The sequence below is a fragment of the Mercenaria mercenaria genome, unplaced genomic scaffold (assembly GCF_021730395.1).
Source record: "Mercenaria mercenaria strain notata unplaced genomic scaffold, MADL_Memer_1 contig_142, whole genome shotgun sequence".
NCBI classification, from domain to species: domain Eukaryota; kingdom Metazoa; phylum Mollusca; class Bivalvia; order Venerida; family Veneridae; genus Mercenaria; species Mercenaria mercenaria.
Genome location: NW_026459394.1, coordinates 20,476 through 44,443, shown reverse-complemented (window position 1 = coordinate 44,443; position 23,968 = coordinate 20,476). Strand labels below are relative to the sequence as shown.

The window sequence follows — 23,968 nt, the reverse complement described above, 5'->3', positions numbered from 1 at the left end:
TCATAACATAATTCGATATTGTTGAAATCCTAATACAATGTAGTTTATTATTTACATATTTTTCAAACGTGTGAGAAATTGCGTACATGTACTGTTAGCAAAATAAAAAATATTGCCAAAATATTGAATAGGGCGTTAAAAGTTTTGATAGTATATATACACATGTCTCCTAGATTGGAACATAGATATTCCAGATCCTTAAATTTTCTGTCTTAGTAGAGAAAAGTTGTTTCAAATATCGTTTTACACTTGGATAACATGAAGTAATCCAGACTCCATGAACTAATAACAACACTATAATTCATTCACACGTATGTTTTCTACAGATAAGCCAGAAGGTGTTTGTTTTAGAGACAAGATTTTATGAGAGCTCATTCTCTTGTAATATATTAGTTGGAAAGGGTTATTTCTCACGAAAATATTGTTGTATTCACATACTCGTGGAACTTAGAGAATCAAGACATAAAGTATTTAAAACATATTTACTGATATCGCCAGAATTAACAGTCAGTCTAACAGCAGATATCAGCACAATTAACTGACATTGTTATTCGTCTGATATTATGAAAAAGATTAAACATGAGGATTTGTGTGGACTTAGCGCTTTTTCTGTATATAAATTCAGTTTGTGGATTCACATCAAATCATTTTATGGAGAGACTGAATTATATTGAAGACAGAATTAATGTAGAAAGCAAGTTCAGAAGAGATGACTTTAGTACTCTGTTCAATGAAATAGGTTCCGTAAAATCAATGTTACAACAATTAATGGAGAATAAAGCTGAAGGACAAAATAATGTCGATGTCCAGACTACATACAAAACTGATTCAGAGGTAGTGGAACAAGTTCTAATGTTGACAAAAGGCTTCGAAGAAGAGAAAATATTGAATACTCGATTCCGAAGAGAAATTCCAGAGTTACAGAAACAGGTTCAAAATCTGAAATTCAGAACTGACCAAATTTCAGCAAGTCTGGAAGACATACTAAACGGAATAGAGTTTCTGAAAAACCACAATCGAGAAAGGGAAGAAACTTTTAATCTGCTGGAAAACGAAATACCTAAATTAAAAAAAAATATCCAAGACTTGCATGATGAAATCCAACAAACAAAGGCTTTGGAATCAGAAAATTTTGACAGAATAAAAAATAACTCAGAGGAGTTGAAAGAAAACATTGAACATCTTAAACATGCTCACGAACTGTGTTTGGAAAATATTGACAAGAAAATTAATCTGACAAAAAAGCTGGAAGAAAAATTTGTTTACAGAGAAAATTTTACAAAAACAGATTCTAAAACTGAATATAATAAGTGCGACTGCTCATTTCCCTCGGGTTCGGTAGCTAGCACACATGCTTCCGCTGGCCTGAAGACGACATACAGCTCATGTTTGGAACTATATGAGAATGGATTTAAGTCTAACGATGTTTATGTGATTGCAGTTGATCAAGAAAGAAAAGTATCTGTCTATTGTGACATGACTACCGATAATGGAGGATGGACCGTATTCCAACGACGTCAAGATGGATTTGTTAATTTTTACCAGAACTGGAATGCTTACAAAATTGGGTTTGGCATTTTGACTGGAGAATTTTGGCTTGGAAACGAATACTTAAGCCTAATGACTGAAAACGACGAACCACACGAGCTGAGAATAGATCTAGAAGACCACGACGGAAATCATGCTTTTGCCAAATACAGCAGTTTCAAGGTCAGGTCAGGAAGACAAAACTACAAACTAGAAGTGCGTGGTTATACGGGAAATGCTGGTGATTCTCTTATCAGTTCTGATACAGGTTACGGCCCACATAATGAAATGGAATTTACCACCAAAGACAGAGATAATGACAATTCTTCAAATACAAATTGTGCATCACTGTGGAAAGGAGCATGGTGGTTCAATCAATGTTATGATTCACATTTAAATGGTCCTTATCGTTACAAACCGAAGTGTAAAAAGGATTATAAATGCGTTATCTGGTATACATGGAAAGGTTCACAATACTTTCTGAAGTTTACTGAAATGAAATTTAGATAAGATCTTGCTTGACTTTCTAAGACAAAAGTTACACAAAGTATGTGTTCGATATAAATATTAAAATAACCCGATGTATTTTGCCATTTTGAAGTTGCCATTGGCCCATTGCAGATGACCATTGCATATCAAACAAACAAATGTTCACATGTAAAAGTGTCTACTTTACACTTGTTGTTACGTCCTCTTTAATGTGTTATGTCTTGTTTGGTATAAACGTTTTTGATATATGAGGGTTTTTTTTAAAAATATGTATCACTGTATGAAACAAAAATGATCTTTCAAAAAGAGTAAGGCATTTGAGACGCTTTTGAAATTTGACATTTTTCATAGGATTCTACAAGTAACAAGTATTTAATACCACTTTGATCTTCTTTTCATGCCGCATTTCATTGCATATATACAAATTACAACCCAGTCTGTTAAAATGAAGATACTCAAAATGTACATTTCAGTTGTAAGAGAGTAGCTTTAAAACTGTATTCGAATTTTGAATGTTACCTTTTTTTTCTAAATGATTACTATGAAACCATTTGATTTCATTTCATTGATATAAGTTTTGTTTGTTCATTCTTATTTGAGGAAGCTTGAATTCTTTAATAACATGCTTTAAGCATACATTTTGTAACTGAATTGCTTAATTTATTTCCTTTTTTGTTATTTGATTTTGCGGATCATTAGAACCATGACAATCATTAAAATTAATGTCCATGTATTGTATATCCATAGATGTAAATATATTGTTAATGTACTTCGTCTAAGCAGTGTACAATATAGCAGAAATAACTATGTGAAATCTGGTATATGAATTAACATGCTGATGAATAACACGTTTCCATTATAATTACTTTATTCAGAGTTACACGTCAAATTGAATAATTAGTCTTAGGGGGCTGTGGTGTAGTTGACTGTATAAAAATCACTTATGTATCGTATAATTAATGTATTCACCTTTTTAATAGACATTGATTCGTCGTAGGTTGATTACATGTTCAGGTGTATTTTAGAAAAAAAATGGTATAATATAAATACTATAGGTAAGGGTTTGATAATATATCATCCTTGCTTGAGTTAGTTACATGACTTCTAGGCAAGGATAGGCTAGACATTCTGTTACGAATACAAAGCCACAGACTGTCGTTACATATTTCTATCCGGTGGTCCTATTGAAGCTTAAAGTAAAATAGCGCCCTCTTGTGTAAAAACATGATACCAGAACATATGCTTCGGTGTCGCATACTGCTAAGGGACACGAGACATAGTGCGTAATTACATATTAAGATTATTTTGAATTGATTTAGTACGAATGAGCGTCGTTCAACGATGAATGTCTCTCTATTTGAACACTTAACATATGGCAGCAAACACACAAGCCTGATAGAGTAACCAATCTGACTAAAGTACATATCCTATTACCGCTACGCTGATCGTAAGAGGCGACTAATAGGGTCTTAACACTTGGTTTTGCAGTAACTCTGTGATTCTAGCAGGTATGCAGATTTTGATTCCATACCTCATGTTTTTATTTCGATGTAAATGAGATGTGGAACCAAAATTTGCAGTCCTGTTTGGCGCCATATAACCTATACTGTGTTGGTGCGCCGTAAAACCCAAATAAATAAATAAATAAATAAATAGGATCTGAACACGAGCTATTGATAGCCTCGTTTTGACGACCCTTCCGCTAGCCAATCAAAAGCTAACTTACAACATTCTGCAAGCTTAAAAAAGCCTTGGTTTTTGCTATCTACAATTCTTATGTCGTAAGAGGTCAGATAGCCGGTTAGCTCAGTCGGCAGGGCACTTGCTCTGTCAGCGAGGGGTCCCGGGTTCGAACCTTGGACAGTCTGCAATTTTTTCTTACTCTTTGACATTCGAACAAGTCATCTGATTGGTTCAAATAAAAATAGATTTGCGAAAATAAAAAAAGCAATATTGGAAATCCAAAATATACAGAAGACGAATGTGAATGGGTCGTTCTCAGATCTTCGTTTAGAAGATCAAGTACTTTAGTCAGATTGATAGAGTAACTAAACTATCATAATATTAAACGAATGACTAATAATGTATCATTGCAGCATGAAAATGTCAGAATGCAAGCTGTTATATTTAATTCAATTTTGATATAAAATTGCTACTTGTAAATGGTATACAAGACGTTTTTTACGCGTGATAATATGACTGTGATGTACAGAATTTAGCATTTCAATTGTCAAAATCATGACCTCATCACGTGGCATGAACATGACTGTAACAAAGCAAGATGTAGTATTTTGCACCAGTATTGTTCCTTAGTGTTTTGTAATTTACCGTAGCGGTGCCCACAGTGTTCATTCAGTTGTTTCTTTCCTCCGTGTTCTGAACCTGGTTGTTCATACTTTGTCATTTTCTGCAAACGTAAGACAAGCAACGGATTATGTAGTTATAACTCATGACAATAGAATCGACTGCTGACAATAAAGCAACTCGTAGAAAAGCTGCTGCTCTACATACTAATATTAATATTGCCACATATTAGTACATGGAAGCCCGCCTGCTTAGCTCAATAGGGAAAGCGCATATCTACTAATCGCGGGGTCGTAAGTTCGATCCCTGAACGCGGCGTATGTTCCCTGTGAGGATTTGATAAAAGACATTGTGTCTGAATCATTCGTCCTCCACCTCTGAATCATACATGTGGGGAAGGTGGCAGTTGCTTGTGGAGAACAGGTTTGTACTGGTACAGAATCCAGGAACACTGGTTACATTACCTGCCGGCCGTTACGTAACGTAACTGAAATAATGTTGAGAAATAACGTTAGACCCAAATCAAACAAAACATGAATTGTACTGAAACAGAGGGATATCTACTTACATAGCAGTTCTTAACAAGTATTTTAATAGCCTAAAAGGAAGCAATACTAGCACATCAAATCTAAGATGGGGTGGAAATGATACATATAAGCTATAATTTCGAAGATCAAGACATCAGTCTTTTTATAAGACGAGTATGTGTAAACTACTAGCAAGTGCTTTGTGTGTGGGAAAGTTCTCTGTTTAATGAAAAAATACAGTAATCACAGAATATGGTTAAATTACGAAGATACCTGAGTCAGTTCATTGTAGAACCTCTATTAACGGCACATCCGAACCACTAAGAACATCATCAAAAGCAGGCATTTTCTTTCATATTTTATATAATGTTTCATAAATTAATCGTTGCAAAGCAACATTCTATAGCTATAATTGTTCTGTATAAGTCACGGTGGCCAAAACAGACTATAACATCGATATTTTATTAAAATGAATTTTCATAGCAATTATTATTTGAAATATGAAAATACCTATCATTGATAAAAGATATCTTCTACAGGGGGAAATGTTTATTGTATGGTACATAACCCATGATAGTTACTTTTGTCATATTTATGTATTGTTATTACAAGAATATCGTGTAAATTGTCCTGTTGCAATTAAAATGCATCGGTGATTCTTGCTATAAATGTGCAGAATATTAATTCTAATAAACCATTACGTTCTGTCAGTTATTGTTTTCTAGTCTTTATGTCACAATACAGAACGGGTCATTTATCTATTTTTATTTGAAATATATTGTTTAGATTGTTCTCTTACAATAAGTCATGTCTTACGCTCTATGGTTCTTGTTATAATATATAAAATTAATTGCTGGAAACAGATAGATCTGTCATGCAGTACAAATGATAAAGACTTTGTGATTCGTTAAAGCGGTATTTAATTTGTAAGTTTGCAGTATGGTCAATCAATTCTTAACAATCTGATAGTCTTTGAAGATAGATAGTTTCATAAGGTCTAAGAATATACATTGAAGTTGTTTATGGTCTACGTTGCGAATTTGGAAAATCTATGTACTTGTTTTCACAGCTGTTTGCCGAAGAGTCATATCGAAAAACTGAAAAGATAAGAAAATTTATCTTGCAATATTTTAGAGATGTTGGCAATTAGTTTAGAAGATGCTCACCCTTGTATTGGCCTCGTATGGTCAAAATAATTGTTCAAAAGAAATGTACTTAATACTCATAACTTTTTCATTTAAATGTAGAAATGCGTAACTGCGATAATTTGTATGTTTCATATATATTATACGATAACTTACCAAATAGGACACGCGTGATAGACGTAGACACTTTCGTGCGCGACAAGCCACAAAGATTGCTAATAGTAATAATAATAATAAAGAAAATGGGAAAGGAAATGTATTAGTGATTTAAAAGATAAACTGGTGTGAAGAGCAAGGTTATGCTGTAAAAAGTTCGATGTTCCAAACTTTGAATGAGGGAATGTCAAGTGGAAGATTACTCCATAGGACTTTAGTCCTGGTGAAAAGGAGTATTTGTAATAGTCAGTGGTTTCAGAGATTAAACTGTAAGACAGCGGATGATAATGGTGTGATTGTCTTGTTAGGGCGATGAGAGAATCTTCCGTAGGGTCTGCAACAAGTTGATGACTTGGAGGGATTGAATTCAATATCCCTGTCCAACTCTCAGTTTTCAAACGTATATTCATTAGATATTGACACAATTTTAAAGTAATGACGCAAAAGTGCGCTTTTTTACCCTTCTAATAGAGCCTGCATACAAATACTTTGGCAAGATGTAAACCACTTTGCTGTATACGAGATATCTCTGGCTATGAATCTGTTCTGATCGTCAATCTATCTATCTATCAGCCTCGTGTAGTTTTATTATGTTTTTATTATATTATGTTCCAGAATGGATAATTATCATGCAACGCAAAAATAAAAGCATAGATCTACTCTTTAAAGTGAATATCATTTTGAGGTTTTTACGTGACAAAACCCGTTCAAATTACACTTGGTTTGTAGCTAAATGAATTGCTTTTCCTAATTTTTTTGAATAGATAATAATCTACGAATACCAAATAATTCATACATAGTTGGAGTACGTCAGAAAATGATAGGTTTCGTACGTATGGCTTCCGCTAAATGTTTGACTTGAAAGAGTATTAAAGGTACACCATTTTTCGGAATAACTAACATGAAGTGAAAACTGAAAATTCTAAAAATACACATCAGTAAATATGTTCTTGCTGTTAAGTATTCAGAAATGTCAATACAATAATCAGTAATACTTATTATTCCTTCTCTTAAGAAGGAATATCTTAATTCAATAAGTCACACTTGACTGTGCTACTGATATCGAAAGCTGTTGTAATTACAAACTCCGTGACCTTAGAAATAACCTCTGACGTTAAACTATTCTTTCTCGACTCCATGGATTACACAATACTAAACCCGAGGATGATTAATTGATTCTTTATTTCCTCCATTCTTGAAGAACATAACATATGTACATTCAGTCAACCGGATAGACATATGTCAGCAAATTTAAATGTAAACAACCAAATATTATCGTTACCTTCAAATGCATGGTTAATATGTGAAAACAAACCCCATTGCGACCCTCTAATTATGCACAACGAATTCACACATCGAATCATTGACCGGGTCAATGTCTTATTGCCGTATTTACTCTACTGAAAGAGGTAACAGATTTAATTTGTTGTTGGATTTAACAATTTATTTCAAATAACTAGCGTAAATACTTACCTGATATTTTTTGGCAGTATAAAACAGACATTGCAACCAAAATTTTACAAGATGATCATTATATATTTATATAGATGTGCCCTAGAAGGAACTTTTGCTATGCTTTAACTTGTACTAATATTATTCAAACAAAATATTTTGGAAATCCCGCATGCTACTGCATTTCAGTAATCATGTCTTTATGCTTTACACAAAAAAGACAGTTGCCAATAATTCAATCAAGGTAAATTAAGCGTTTCTCTAGACATTAATGAAACAAACAGTATACAGGTGATTCCAATTATCAGAATACAAAATTAATTAAAGACCGCTTACATGTTATTTCAGTTAAAACGTAGTTTATTAAGACAGGCTGCATCTAAACTAGTCAGGATTTAATTTGCACTGTCAGTTTCTGATAATTTGAACGACTTGGAAGATAAAAAATCTCATTAGTTTTCAAAAATTTTATTGTTCGTATGCTGCTATATGTAATTATCTCAAATTCTCAAATTAGGCATTTAAGACTAAAAAAAACATATCGTCAATTTCGTCAATTAGCTTTTATTTTGAATTTAAAGGCATTTTTTTTTTTTTTTTTTTTTTTTTTTGCTTTTGTGCGATTACTTGATTATGCCGGGGAGAGTAATATATTGCTTGACAAATGTCTATGAAAATTGGCTTGTAAACGTTGCTTACGCGAAATCATCCAGCTCTGTTTCAGAGTAATGTTGACAATACCACAAAAGAAGTTCATCCTTGCAATTTGAAGTTATTGTTAGTCTTTAGAAGAATATGTACAAGAAATCAGGCTCCCTTAGTGACTAAGTTGCTTGAAATCATGGAAACTGGTGTTCGACCCACAGCGAAAACTTTCATCTACAACTATGTGCCACTGTATGTGGCTGACTTTTGAGCTTATTATCTGAAACGTCGATATAAGTTTTACTGTGTGCAACGATGTATCATTTCAGAGTAGCATTAGTGGAAGTCTCGCGAGTACGGTGTTTCATTTGGACCATCGAGATTTTTATTCCTGAGCCCCATACCTCCCAAGTCGAAATCACGAAACTACGATGGTGAAAGTCGAAACCACGATTGTTGATATTCTTTTGCGATATTCATTTGAACATATAATAGCGCAGGGAGCACTAAAGGCCTAATTTTCAGAGCAGTACGCGAAATAGGCATAGGAAAAAGAGATCAATATAATTGCAACTTTACTAATCCTACCAGGTGTTCTGTATTACAAAAGTGCTTCTATTGTGACATTTTGATACAAGCAAAACTGTATTATCTGCACTATAAAATACTTACTGGTATTTCATTTTATTATCGGCTTGTTAAAAGTTAATTTTTACCATAAGTAAGTTGACAAAATCATAGGAACCAGTGATTCAGGGGTAAATCAAACACATATTAATAAATCCTAAACGATTTTGTTGTGTAAAAATGTATAATATTGTGTCTTAAACCGTTTTCGTTTTCTACTCTATTGTGTAATTGCAAGGGAAGTAAACTAATAGATATCTCTGCTTTAAAGTACTAGCCCAAGGCAAGAGTTGACATTCTTTGCGGATCACAACTTTGAATTAAATATTAAAATTTCTGTTATTGATATTAGCAAAACTATCATACATTGCACATTTGTGAAATCATTTTTGTTAATTTCAAGGACTTGGAAATCAATTTCTAGACTTTATTTAATGTATTTCTATCAATGAAAATGTTAGGGTCTATCTCTACACGAAACTTATCATTTATAGCCGTGGTAATGAGTGAGATTACGGAATTGTTTCGTCTTATTGTCTAAAAGAAGTCTGGTACATTTTTTTAAACCGTAATTCTGATATATTAGACAAATTAAAAGTAACACCGAGAAACTCTGTCAGATGACACGAAACTAAATCCGTAGAAAATTAAAGCATTACTTCCAAATTATATGAGCCATACTTCTGTTTCAGCTACATAACGACTGATGTCAGAATGCGGGGGCACAAATATAAATTAGTTCGCATTAGAAGTGTAATTTATGGATGCTGCGCGCACTCATTTTGTTGAAGCTGAAAAACGACAGCACTAGGATGCCAGGCATTTCGATTCTATACTGGATCTCTGCGATAAATCTTTTGAGATCATAATATTAGAGAACTGATGGTGCAATTATACCGTCTATTTAATGTTGGCAGTCAACTAATGGGGGCACTTAAAGCTAATGTGTAGTCTTATTGTTCACATATTTCATGCTTTATAACAGATTAAGTGTAGTAACATCGCCGCTTTGTCTTGAAAGGTCCATTCTGATAATGTATTAAAGCTTCTCAAGGTTAAAAAACCCCACAAAATTAAGGAGATATCCTACAAATCTGACGAAAATGGCTTCTGTAACCGTATTTTCTGATGACTGTTATGTTCCTGCATTATATCTCTTACGAGTGTGTCATTTACTAGTGAAGATATTTTGTAGGAAGAAAGAAATAGTGCGTGGTAGGTGTATTCAATTATTAAAACCTCACATTATGCACGGACGCTTGCAAATGAAATAAATATGTCAGCTAAATAGCCTTGTTGAGCCGTATATGTACTTGAACGCTGCAGGGAGGGCTTATACTCACTGGAGTAGAGAAAATTTTATCATAAAATTATCATTTCTATTTTCAGGTAGGAAAAAAGAGTAGTTACTCCCTACAATGGTTGACGCCAAGCACATTGTACTATGTCCAAGTTGGAGTACGGACAGGGAATACATATCAAAATCTCACAGAAGTTGTCGTGGCACAAACAAAAGGTAAGACCTAACTAAACCGGTTTTTAAAGTTCATCGCTAACGGATAATACATATCGGTTCTGAAACATTCTTAAAACATCTTTTAAAATCTGGTACAGCGAATGAGAACAGGATATCGCTTAAATATTTTTGTATATAATATTCGTCGATTCTGCAGTAGTTATTGACTACAGAACACATGCCTCCTTTGTTATGTATCTTTATATTCAAATAAATAAGGCATGCTACCTAAATCCGGTAACAAATGAAAGCCTGTCCGTTTAGCGGGCTTTGTGCACCTGAAATGCATATTTTGCTCTTCGACTTACTTACTAGTAGTCGGTCGAAAACTGGGATAGTTTTCAGCAATTGTATTTATTTATCAATGACAAACTCTGGCCATTTCCGATGAAATGTGTACAGGCTGTAAATATTTTAGGTATTTTAATGTTTTGGACCAGTAGTGACGATCGGCAAATTACGTACGTGTGAAATTTCGGCATTATCCGGGTATTTACGGAAAGCTATGTGTGCGTTGAGCAAGCTCTATTAACGCCCAAAGAATGCCGATAGCCTAACGAGAATACAATTACACGGAAACTAGAGTATTACGAGTCAACTACCTTCATATTTTTTCAACGATCACTTAATAACCTACAACAAAAATGAAATATGCAATATTCATGTTTCAGCCACAGATCATTGTTTATACAATGGTCGGCGGGTACCGATAGGGGAGCAGCTGGTTGTGGACTGTGAGGAGTCCTGCTACTGTTCTAACACCGGCAGATTCCAGTGTGTACCTGTGTGCTCGAAACAACACGCAAATGCACGTCCATGTTCGGAAACGACAAATCGTGAAAACTGTTGCGACCTCGTGCATCACTGCTCCTATGGTATGGTATATATATGGTCTCAAGTAGGCAATAGTTTCAAGTAAACAGATCGTAAGATTTCCATAATTTGCTTATTTTCGTGCAGTACTGGTACTTTGATAATTCCTTCACTGCTAGAATGCGTTCTTCGGAGATTAGACGGTGTTCATGTCGGCACGTTTTGTAGATCGAAATTGGGACATTTTTGCCCCAAACTGCAGCAAGTGTTTTTAATAAAGACGACCACTGGAATTATTCAAACCCAAGTGTTTTTGTTTTTTTTTTCGTAAATTTTAGATAGAACTGGCATGAAAAGTTGGTGTAAGAAAATGTGATGATCTTTAAAGATTTGTAAATCAGGTTTGAAAGGATCGCTATGTGTACGAAACAAAGGATTTGATTTAGTGACCTTTAACCTACAAAATGTCCGCGATCATTTGGAAAACAAAACATGAAAATCTTGCATGCGCATTTTATTCATCACCGTTTTCTTACTTCTTTCATATGGCCTTTTTTAATTCTTTAGAAATAAAACACAAAAACGGCCACGTGTTTCATCTGCTAGGTTTGCGTTGCTAACGTGCCATTTAATAAAATACTTGTTAAGAGCTTTGAAATATTTTTTTGACATTTTTACTGTCTAATATCACTTTAAAAACAATTCAAAAATCCAATTTATCACAACCACATCATTATGATAATAATAAATGCGCAATTTTAATGTTAAAGTTTACACATAAACAGTTGGAAAACAGGCGTGTGTGTAATAAAAACATCGAAATCAAGACGCATTATTTCTGTTATGTGCTTAATGTACAAGAACATGTGTATGTGCAGTCAAGAGTCTGAATACAGTAAAACCTGCCTTAATTGTCACCTGTAAAACGCAGCCACAAGCCTTAAGAAGTCTGTCAGCTAACTTCCAAAATTACATTCTATTGCTAATTTCAACATCTCTTGAGCAGCCGTCTACCTTAAAAAGCCAGACTGTGTCACTCCCGTGACTGGCTGCGTTATATTTTCACATTTTAAATGGTTTACCAATAACAGTTAGTTTCGTATTATAATACTTATCCATTCGTATAATTACGAAATGAAGGTCTACTCCACATTTTAAAGATACTTCTTATTCAGATACATGTTCTTATTTGGGGGAGCCCGTGCAGCACGAGTACTCCTGGGTTATAGACTGTGCTGAGAATTGCACGTGTTACGATGGTTCAGTCACGTGCGTACCACTTTGTGCTGACATCATGGTTCCTGAAAACTGCACAAATCCAGTCCTTACAAAATCGCCGGATGGCTGTTGCGAATCGTACGAATGTCATGAAATGGGTAAGAATAAAATGCTTTTTTTTTTTTCAAATGTCTGCTGTGCGTTTACATTATTATCAAATGGTTTCTAAATAAAAATAAAAGTGATCTGTTTAACCAAGTCAAATTTGTCCGAAAGTAACTGCATAATATTGAATCGTCATTTCTTCTGGCAAAATGATTATTAGTATTTAAAAGAAAAACTGTTTATCCCTGAATTTTGAAGAAAACCCTCACTCAAACTTTAGTTAAATGCTATCTAGAGGGAAAAAAACACAGTCGTTGATTTTTCCTGTATGTTGTAATGCGTTTTGTGTCTTCTTTCCTCATCCTAGCGAGCATTTGTGCAAAACATAAGGCGGTTTGTTAGGTTCAATTACCAGCCGGGTAGCCAAATCAAAATTTATATTTCATTTACTATCATGCGCGATAACCGTATACTGCCACAATTGGTATAGTAACTCGAGAGTTACTACCCATGGAATGTTAAACTAGACATCTATTTTAAATTTTCATATTTGCTGTGATCAAAAATGAAAATATTTTGTAGCAATCGTTGATATTCTTACAAATGGAACCAGCGTTAATGTTGATTATTTAAAGTAAATACACTTCAAAAACCAATGCTTGAATAAGGAATGTCTCTTTGAAAATATTTTGTTTACCTTGTAGTAGAAATTTGTAACTTTATTGACATGACCATTGGCTTGTAGAAAAATGTACAATGGATCATAATACCATCAATTTTAAACTGAAGTACAATGTTTTGAACTAAATTGTCCTAATGTAAATAGTATTTATCTAAATCGAAGTGCTTGAAATACTTCAGCATGTATACCGTATCGACACAATTTCACAAAAACAACTCTTACTACATCAAACAGCTGTTGATGACGTATCTAATAAAGACCGAACAGTAAAACGAAGTAATCCCCTTTAAGACAGTTTGTAGATTTAAAGTGCTGTTTGGGTGATAAACGCCCATTAAATGTTTCAAGTAAGTTTAATTTATACGTCTGTATTTGAAAATGAAATACACGAGTTTTTGTATATTTTAGACCGACGTTTTTAAAATTCTAGCGACTCGATCATTTTTTATTTTCAAAATTTTGATCTTCCTTTCTTTTGTTTGACTTTCCTGTCTACCAGTTCCGCTAATCTAAGAAAAAAGGGACTCATTACGTAAAGTTTGATTAACTTTAGGAGTTATAAACATGATGTATGAATAAAATATAGATATAAATACATTTTTATATATAAGGAGAAATTTTAGACGGGCAGTACATAACAATTTGTACACTTGTTTGTCAAATATAAATGGTCAACAAAAGGTGCAGAGTCTACAAGTAAAAATCATATACTTCAAATAGCAACACTATATTTGGCTTTATTAGTTTGCTTGAAAACAATAAATGGTGTTTATTGTTCGAGTTTGAATTTGTTTAACATTTTAGATCCCAGGATCAAACGTTCTTGCGGCTCCGTGTTTAACGCTTCAAAACTGCTACATTTACACAATCACGCAATTGCTAAAAGAAAGCTGTCCACAAAACTTAAATATTTCTTCTCTGTTTTGAAGTGGGTTTTTTTCTGTCTTGATATTGTTCTCTCAGTATCACATCATTCCACACCCACATTACTCCCTCTACCGCCGCAGGATCGAAATTTATTAATTGTATATCGATCGGCTTTGATACCTTTGTCTCCGTCTGCGTACGTGTACCGTGTACACACAGTTTTCGTAATTTTATCAATTTCAATATATCGTATCACATTTTTCAGATGATGTATGTCAGTACATCAATATGTCACATAGGGTTGGCACGTGGTTCCAGAGCTCAGACTGTGAGATTTGCTCGTGTATGCCTTCAAGGGAGGTAAACTGTGTCAATCTGAGTAAATGTTTGCCAACAACACTGTCTGAACAGTCGGTGACATGTCCAGAACCTTCCTTGATAGACAATCTATGCTGCCGCCAGATTCTCTGCGAGAAACAAACGGGTGAAATATTTGTTTGATACCTTTTACATATTATTCTCACGAAAATGATCTTAATTCATTCCATTTAAGTAAGAAAATGAGATCACGTTTACACGTCATATATTTAGATTAAGTTCATGGGTATTGAATACATTCGGATTTTCATTAAGTTTTTGAAAAATCTATAAACTCATTTCAAGTAACTTGATTTTAAAGTGCGTACTACTCAGTCTTAAATTCATTTATTTTTAGAATGTCATTAAACAAGAAATCAAAGTTCTATTCGGCATTCCAGTTTGCTTTCGAATCCTTAAACTTTAAGGTAGTTCTGCACGTCCGGATCAATTTTTTCTTCGTTGTAGAATTAGACTAAACCCTGATTTCATAAAACCTCAAAACATACCTGTCTTGAAAAACAATCTGGCAAATAAAAGAGATACGATCTTTTGCTTGATTTTTGCTACACTAATATGAAAAAAAAACGGACTTTATAGAAGCTTTTATTATAATAGGAGTCTCGTGAAACAAGAAATACACTTTTAATAACATTTTCGCGAATTGAATTTTAAACTATATTTATAATTTTTGTAATTTCATTTCAGATAACAACGATGTGCTTAGTACCTACGCGATCACAAAATACACCGTATCATCTAGCATACTAGTCCGCTTCCAGTTCATCTCAACGAAAGACGAACAAACCGCTATCCAGATGACGTTATTCTATACCACTGACGCCAGCAACAAGAACTACACCGTCTGGACGTCAAACGTCACCGTCAAATTCAGTGACGTCATTTACACTTCAAACGACACTCTTGAATTTAGAGATTTTGGGAAACCTTATGTTTTGTACAAAGTCAACAGAAACTATTTGCTTGTGATTCCAAAACTGATCGTGGATACATTTTATTACGTGAAACTGAAAATTAGTTTTGATAAAAGTCAAAAAGCTGTCCCAGAATACATAGCGGATACGAGAGCGGTACAGCTTCCGGGTAAGTGTTGTAGTAGTTAACCAATTAAATGTTCAACTCAATCTGAAAAAACCCCCAAGACATTGCAGATTACGTATTTTATGTATTTGTCAACGTGTGTTCCCACTGAGTAAAGCGCAAGACAGTGATTTGACAGGTCATTACTTCGATCCCCGGACGAGGCGATTTAAGATAGTGGACCCGTAATGACACTCGGCAATATCCGTGTGATTCCGTATTCATGTTAGGCTGATTCGGCATTCTTCGGACGTAAATATTACTCAACGCGCACATATTTTCCCATAAAACCTGAAAATGCCGAAATCGCCTATGAAGAATACGCAGTTTTCTTGTTCTCATTACGTGTCGAATATCTTAAGTAGAAATTGACGTCTTTCATGATAATTAATATATGTATACGTATTTGTTTACCTCTAATTATCTTTTTTCCATCTAGTTAATTTTACCAGTGAGAGAAATAACTAAATTACATAATGGAAACAACGTCAATATGTAAATGTGGAATTATTATCAAATGATTATTTTAAAATGATTGTAGAATTTGATAGTTCAGTCATAAATTTACTTTTGCACTTACACAATACTTTATATAAAACACTTTAAGCAGAGAGAACAGTGATAACATATATGCAGCGCCACACGTACTGTTGACACTTTTCACAATATTATACGAGGTAAAAAAAAAAGTATAGAGTTATTGCTACTTGACTTTGATTGAGTACTTTAATCAAACTAGGGTCGAAGACTGGTACATGATATTGTCAGTAAAATTATTTGATTGATTGTATATTACCAACACGTAATACCGATATACATCTTGATTTATTAGTTTTCAATTGAATACGAATTGCGCTGGCCGTGTGGAAGCTTCCGCGCTACTCTGAACATAGCAAAATCGCATTTAGTACCTTCAAGGCCGATATTAAATATTATCGCTATGTTATATCAAAATTCATGTAAGGAAATGTGTTTGAACTGATTTCTTTTTTCTTGCAGGTTTACACGTTAGTGCTCCAAACCATCTGATGTCGCGATTAAACAGAGTGTATTTTTCTGCTATAAACACATCTTCTAACAGTGCCTTTCTTTCCTGGACCATTCCAGAACATCTTCTTTACAGCATATCATCATTTGTCATCAACTATAAACCTTTCAGCAGAGCTGAATGGCAGTATACAGAAAGACTAATATTTTCTGACAGAAACTATATGTTGAAGTGTTTATATCACTCCAGATGGTACGAGGCGCAGCTTCTTGCGTATCCTGGAGAACGTCGCTTAGCAACCACGTTCTTCAATACGTCTTCTTTAAAAGGTGTTTCTTTCTTTTTCCTATTTGTTGTAGCTCATATTGATTTAAGATGCTTTGAAGGTCGTTGAATGTACTTTTATTATCTTATTACATTTTTCTATGATACACAATCTTTAACCATAAAGAAATGCAAAAAGAAAAAGCACAAAAAAAATTGTGGGAGGGGAAACTCACTACTTTTCATGTTCCGATCGTTGCCGATAAGGAAGATGATTTTTGCAGACGGTATTTTAATCGCTACATTTCTTTTTTGTTCAAAAAGCAATAAATAACATACTTAAGCTTTGAAATGAATTTTATTATTACATGTGAAGAAACGATAAATTTTGTCAAATGATACCAATTTGCAATTCACAGTTACATTAACAAAACAATATAGGCCTAATGACATTAAAAACTTAATCAATATTTGTTTTTATTTCGTTTCAGAAATTTCCAATGCACAATTATCTCTTAGTATTAAAAATATATCGATCGGGAGTTCTTTTGTTATTATCACATGGGGTCGTCTTCCGGCGCATCTTGAAGCAAACGTCAACAATATTGAGGTTCTTTGGACTCGTGAAAATGACGAGGACACGCTTCTAAAAGCCTGCGTGACGGCCAACAGTGTCACATATACTTTGCAAGACCTGACGTCCGGATGTATGTACACTGTCTGGTTAGGCATCAGTCGGAAAGATGGAACCATAGCTTTTACGAACAAAATGCATTTTGTATCAATACATCAATACAGTAAGTACAGTCAAGCCGGCTTGAGAGACCACTCTGTAAAGAGGCCACTTTTCTTGCATGCCGGACATGATATTCCCGTCTTTTTGCCGGTGCTGGAAAAACTCATCTTACAACTCGACTTGCAAGACGACTCACGTGTTGTAATTTATAGATGAGTGCGTAAATTCACACGGCATTTGTAAGTACTAAAAAGCATTCGTTTGCACTTTTATTTTCTTCTATCAACTGAAGGATATGGCATGCAAGAAAAAGAATCCATTTCTAGTTGAAGTTGCTGATGGAAATATCTGACTCTCGGCAGAGCCTCGTTACCGCCTAAACAGTTACACTCGAACCAGATATTTCCATCTGCAACATCAGTTAGTGAAAGATTTTCATGATTATTATAGTGTTAAGATAAACCTTTTCAGTCCCTGTTTCCGTTGTTGAAAAAACAAAACAAATGATGTTGTAGTAAGAGACCATTTGTGCAAAGAGACCACTTTTTGCCGGTGTCTTAATGCAAGTGGCATTGTATTTTTTTGCGCGCACTGTTCCATATATCAAGAAAACGTGAGATAATGCTTGAAACGGTGAGTGTAAACATGTCATTTGATCTTAAACACCGCAATTTATTAAACTCATTTTTGCCCTATCACTGATAGAGATAAAACGATTTGTAGAGATAGTGTCAATATTGCAATACAGATGATTGATATTTAGCGCGTCCCGGTCCTCCACGATATTTGCACAGATATAAATTGCTTTTGCTTTCGGAATTGCATTTGGAAAAAAAAACAATATAGGTAGGTGGCTGAAATTAGGGTAACTTTCATGATAATGAGGCAGGGAAATTCGATGATTGTTTTGTTTGTTTGTAAGCTGACGTGCTGTCTTTTTCATAAAACTGTTTAGTTGCAAGATACAGAAGAGGTTCAGATTTAAGAAGCGTCCCTGGTTCTTTAGCGTGCCAGATGTAAAGCACGCATACGTGTGACTCTTATCCCATTGTTTGTAATTATTAGTTGGCGCAGAAGGGGCTCGAACTGACGACCCCAGGTTTCATAGCCACATGTTGTAACCGCTGGAAAAATTGTTGTCAGCTCTCAGGATTGCAATACAACATTTACCTTAATATAACCTTTAGCCTGCTGGCGGCAAGTGATTCTGCCTATGCAACCAGTGCTGACCAAGATCAGCCTGCACATCTGTGCAGGCTGATCATGGTCTGTACTTTTCGCTATTCAGTCAGTAAATTTTCAGTAAACACCCCTTGGAGTAATAAATGGAACTGCCCAAAATGAATGATGGACCAGTCCATTTTAGATATTTAGCAGGCTAAAGGTTAAACAGACTGTCCAGTCACAGTTGGCCACGGGGAATGTTAGAATAGATAAGGAAATTGACAGGGCTAGCTAGTTTACTTAATCTTTTTGAGAGTTGGACAAAGTGAATTCTATAAATCTTGGTCAATCGATAGGCATTTTAAACCATTCTACAGATTCTTTAGCATAACATTGTTGTTTATCGTCACTATAAAATAGTGACACTTGTTGCCACAGCGATCTAAAAAAACTTCTTTATGAAAAAAAACTGATTCACTTTAAACTGTATAATATTTTTTCATTATCAGTTGCAGGTTAATACATTTCGATATGCAGAACAGTATGCTTTCAGTTGCCATGGTGACCGCGATATATACCGTTGTATATGAATTATACACTTGATTTATTGCTAAAATGTATGTCTTTAATACATTTGATTATTATAAATTGCAGGTTCATCACATTCTGGTAACCAACACAGTATGATCGTTGCTGTCACGGTGGCAAGTGTCTCGCTTGTTGCCATGCAGAACAGTATTGCTTTCAGTTGCCATGGTGACCTCAAGTTTTACCGTTGTATATGAAAAAATATACTTGATTTATTGCTAAAATGTATCTCTTTAATACATTTTGGTTATTATAAATTGCAGGTTCATCACATTCCGGTAACCAACACAGTATGATTGTAGCTGTCACCGTGGCCAGTGTGTCGCTTGTTGCTATGGTGATTGCTATAGCAACCGTGGTATACCTTTTTAAATGTAAACACAGAGCTTCCTACCAAGAACATACATCATTCGAAAATAGGATATTCCAGGTAACAGAAATTTAGAGTTTTAAGATTAATGTTTATTTTGATGACACAGATATCATAATAAACAGACAAATTGTTTAAAGCGCAATCAAAACGCTAAGATAATTTTGATGTTCACTGTGGTATTAAGAAGCATTTCATGTTTCACCTTCATATCTTCAACTAAAAATAACGAAAAGCCATCTTTTATATCCATCTATTCTAGCAGATTAAAGTCAAACTTTAGAAAAGTACACACTACCTACAAATATTGCATTCTTCATATAGTCAATTTTGTAATTATCATTTTTTCTTAACTTTGACATTACGAAAATACATATATTTATTTATAAACGGATCAAAATCTTTACAAAGACGTTTTCTGAATGAACGTATGATTGATTTCTTAATTGAATCTATATATTTTTAATTTATAATCTCTTTTTTCTAAATTTCAGATTTACGACAATAAGGAGGACCGTGAATTATAGTGAAGCTCTCAACCGAATATAATTGATAATTATAGCAGTGATATAGGTCGTGCAAACTGAAATGTCATATAAATTTTTATTGTTGGGCAGGAGTTAGAGTATGTATAGTGGTTTAATTTTTAGGATAAGTCAAGAAAAATTTAAAGTTTGGTTAAATTCATCCTTTACAATATTTTAAGCATGAACATAATGATTATCTGAATGTCCAGCCTATTTTATCAACTTCTAACATTTTACAAAAATGTAAGAAGAAACAAAATAGAAATTAAGACAGTTCAGTTTGCACGAACTGTACAGCTGATTAAAAAGATATATAATTAATTTTTGACGGAATTTTTAATGTGTTCACCTGTCCAGTTTATTTCATTAATAGAAATTATGATTCACATACTGTTAATATTAAAGTAAGGTGCTATTTTATTTACAAAACGAAAAAGTAATTTACAAACAAATATATAGTGCGTTCTAAAATAGTAAAACATTAATACATATAATTATATATTTTTAAAAGTGAATTAAATTACTTAAAAGCCTTTAAATTTTTTTTAATTTTCTTTGACAAAATTTAATAATTCGTCAGTTAAACAAAGCTTGTGTGTGTTCCAAATAACGCATTTGCATAGCCTTTCATAGAGTAATTTTGTAGACTTTTACTCTTATTCTGTATTTATTTTTATACCACCTTGCAATACATCTGAAGTAACTGATATTTAGTTTTCATATTATATGTCAATAACAATATTGACTGAATAAATATCTGTGGTGAAATTAAGTAAACCTGCGAACGACTCGACCATTAAAACCCTCCATTAAATTGTTCAAATGTATTGTTGTATATCATAAGTAATTCAGATATCCTTTAACATTTAAAATTTAATAACATCTAAATTGTGGTGCAATTCAAAAGCAATTTGTCACAAATACACCCAGAGTTTTGGTTCATATTGGATATTTTTGAAAAGGGTCGACAGTTAGATCGGACTTGAATCGTTCCGACCTTCGATTTTCGTAACTAGATACAATAAAGATATTTTGTGGCAACTCTATCATTAGTTTGGAACGTTTAAATCAAAAGTTGATAAGAAAATATATGCTCATATTTTAAACGTTTTTATATCATGCAGTAGTTCAAATATCAAACGGATTTAAGGACTGTAGGTGAAAAAGAGACATTTTAGGGTGCGCTTGATTGTACTAATTTCCGTTGAAACGGAAATTTTGTTTGTTTTACGTATTTGTCAAGTTGATCACGAACAATAGTTGTTATAGATGTTATGTGGTATCTGATTTGTTGAAAGAATTTTAAATTGAACTCGTCTGTTTGTTGAACAATCACCATTTGAATTACATTATATTTAATTCAACAAATCGGTTAAACGCGATTTCACTATGGAAAAAGGGTTAAGCCGAGAGATATTGAAGGCGCATAACGCCACTGGGAAAAGTACTGATACCGTATCTCACAAATCGTTTGGACTTAGGGATCGCGCCGGAACCATGCAGAGTGAGAGCTCGAGCGGGACCGGTAAGCTCAAACTTCAGAGACTGAGACACAAAATCAAACTTTTTGGCGGATCTTTCTCGAAGAGCGGTTCAGAATCACAAATACAGAAACAGTATGAAAACACGTACCGTTTGGAACCAGACGAAAAAACGAAATTTTCTACAAAGAAAGCAGAAGAAACTATTCATCACGTGTTGGAAAATTATTTGAAAGGGAAAAAGTACGACCCGAAGAAGTTTCCTAATTTGTGCAAAAGTTTAGCAGAACTGATCAAAGAACGCGTGAAGACTTCCGGTTGTCAGCGATACAAATTGATTGCGCATGTCATGATTCTGGAAAATCAGGGACAGAGCATGCGCCATGTGAGCAGGTGTCTGTGGAATAAAGACCATGACAATTATGCCACGGCGACGTTTGAAACGAGCGAATTTACGGCCGTCGGCAGTGTATTTGCAACATACTATGATTAATTTTGAGATTACTACATTAACAAAAAGAAACAAACGATGCTCAATTCTTAATACCTTACATAATCATATTTACCGGAAGTGGACAAATTAGTTATGGATTCTACATCAAAAGCAAAATTTCATTTGGAATGCTCGCTTTTTTCTGGATCGTTGTTAATATGAGTGAATGAAAGTTTAAATATTGTGCTGTTAAAAGTATTTTAACATTATTGCTTTTATCTCTTCAAAATAAATCATACTAATATTTAAGCACGTGTATAAATTAAGTTTCCCATAGCATTCATTTAAGCATAACTTACACTAGATGTGTCATGCAGTTGATAAATTGCTGTTGAACAGTCCACACGTTATTTTCTTTATTGCACTTGTGTATAGCGTATCAACACTAATAAAATGCATTTTAAATCAAAACATGGCAAGTTGCTTATCAGTTAAAATTACTCGTAAAGAAGTCACTGCAGAGGTAGATAATCTACTTGAAAACAGTATGTTTTGGACACTTATATATGCACCATTTTCAATGTCAAAAGATAAGTGTGCAGACTAAAGATGATAAAGCGGAATAATAATTGAATGTTTTTTTTTATTCTTTAATAGGGCAGCACTGATATACACTTACTGAATGTATTGCCAGTCAATAGTCAGAACTGTTACATGATTCCTTCATTTAGTTGTCCGCTATATGACCAGTGCTATTAACCGGTATCAACACGATAATTCAAACCTTGAAAAATACTACATTTATAATTTGATTCTGGTGTTGTGTGAAACTGCAGGCCAGTAGTCAAAACTAATGACAGACAAGCAATTCAGTACGTGTATACAAGTGTCTGAGGTCCGAAGTAACGCGATTAAGTCTGTAAACCGGCTACCTATTCAATTGATAAATAATCAAGACCTTCGAGTGGTTTATCGTCTAATTTACCACGGTTCAGAGTTCAGATGCGTAGGAATTGAACTACGAGGGCGCTAGCCCGAGTGCTTAACTACTGAAGCATGTAATAGGTTTATGAGACATATACAGTATTTTACACATATACCGCCGAATTCTATCACCAAACAGGAAAGCAACATATAATCATTATCTAACTACCTGGTGGTTCACCAACCTGCTACCTTGTAACAGATACCAGTGGGGCTCAAGCATCTGAATCCCCATTTCTGAATAGGTTGCCTTAACAACTATCTCTGATCTATCATATCGGTAACACTTTTTCTTTCTTAAAATATATCTTCATTATGCAAGATTTGTAAGATAATACGTTATATATACGTTATACGTATCATTTTAAAGTGTAAGTACGGTGGTATGTTTAGGACATATGTTATTTTTTTTTAAGATTAAATTATCTCGTGCGCACGACATCTTATCTTGAGCGATTTACATCTTATCTCTTGCGCACGACATCTTATCTCGAGCGATCAACATATTATCTCGTGCGCACAACATCTTATCTTGAGCGATCAACATCTAATCTCGAGCGATCAACATATTATCTCGAGCGATCAACATCTTATCTCGAGCGACCAACATCTTATCTTGAGCGATCAACATATTATCTTGAGCGATCAACATCTTATCTCGTGCGCACGACATCTTATCTCGAGCGATCAACATATTATCTTGAGCGATCAACATATTATCTTGAGCGATCAACATATTATCTTGAGCGATCAACATCTTATCTGGAGCGATCAACATATTATCTTGAGCGAGCAACATCTTATTTTGAGCGATCAACATATTATCTCGAGCGATCAACATCTTATCTCGAGCGATCAACATATTATCTTGAGCGATCAACATCTTATCTCGAGCGATCAAC

The 23,968-nt window shown here is 34.1% G+C and overlaps 3 protein-coding genes across 3 annotated transcripts; all 3 read left to right on the top strand.

Annotated features, from left to right (window-relative positions):
- The first annotated feature begins 419 nt into the window (after positions 1-419).
- Positions 420-5,557, top strand: LOC128551641 (angiopoietin-2-like). Its single transcript, XM_053532537.1, has one exon. The coding sequence runs from the start codon at positions 580-582 to the stop codon at positions 2,035-2,037; it is 1,458 nt and encodes a 485-aa protein (XP_053388512.1). The 5' UTR covers positions 420-579; the 3' UTR covers positions 2,038-5,557.
- Positions 5,558-9,975: 4,418 nt separating this feature from the next.
- LOC128551640 (uncharacterized) lies at positions 9,976-20,510 on the top strand. The gene is made up of 10 exons (XM_053532536.1): positions 9,976-9,984; positions 10,262-10,388; positions 11,060-11,263; positions 12,377-12,577; positions 14,339-14,557; positions 15,139-15,534; positions 16,531-16,848; positions 17,275-17,580; positions 19,535-19,701; positions 20,136-20,510. Exons 1-10 carry the CDS (start codon positions 9,976-9,978, stop codon positions 20,166-20,168), a joined length of 1,980 nt encoding a protein of 659 aa, XP_053388511.1. The 3' UTR covers positions 20,169-20,510.
- A 220-nt stretch (positions 20,511-20,730) lies between these two features.
- Positions 20,731-22,176, top strand: LOC128551639 (dynein light chain Tctex-type protein 2B-like). Its single transcript, XM_053532535.1, has one exon. The coding sequence runs from the start codon at positions 21,558-21,560 to the stop codon at positions 22,140-22,142; it is 585 nt and encodes a 194-aa protein (XP_053388510.1). The 5' UTR covers positions 20,731-21,557; the 3' UTR covers positions 22,143-22,176.
- The last annotated feature ends 1,792 nt before the right edge of the window (positions 22,177-23,968 follow it).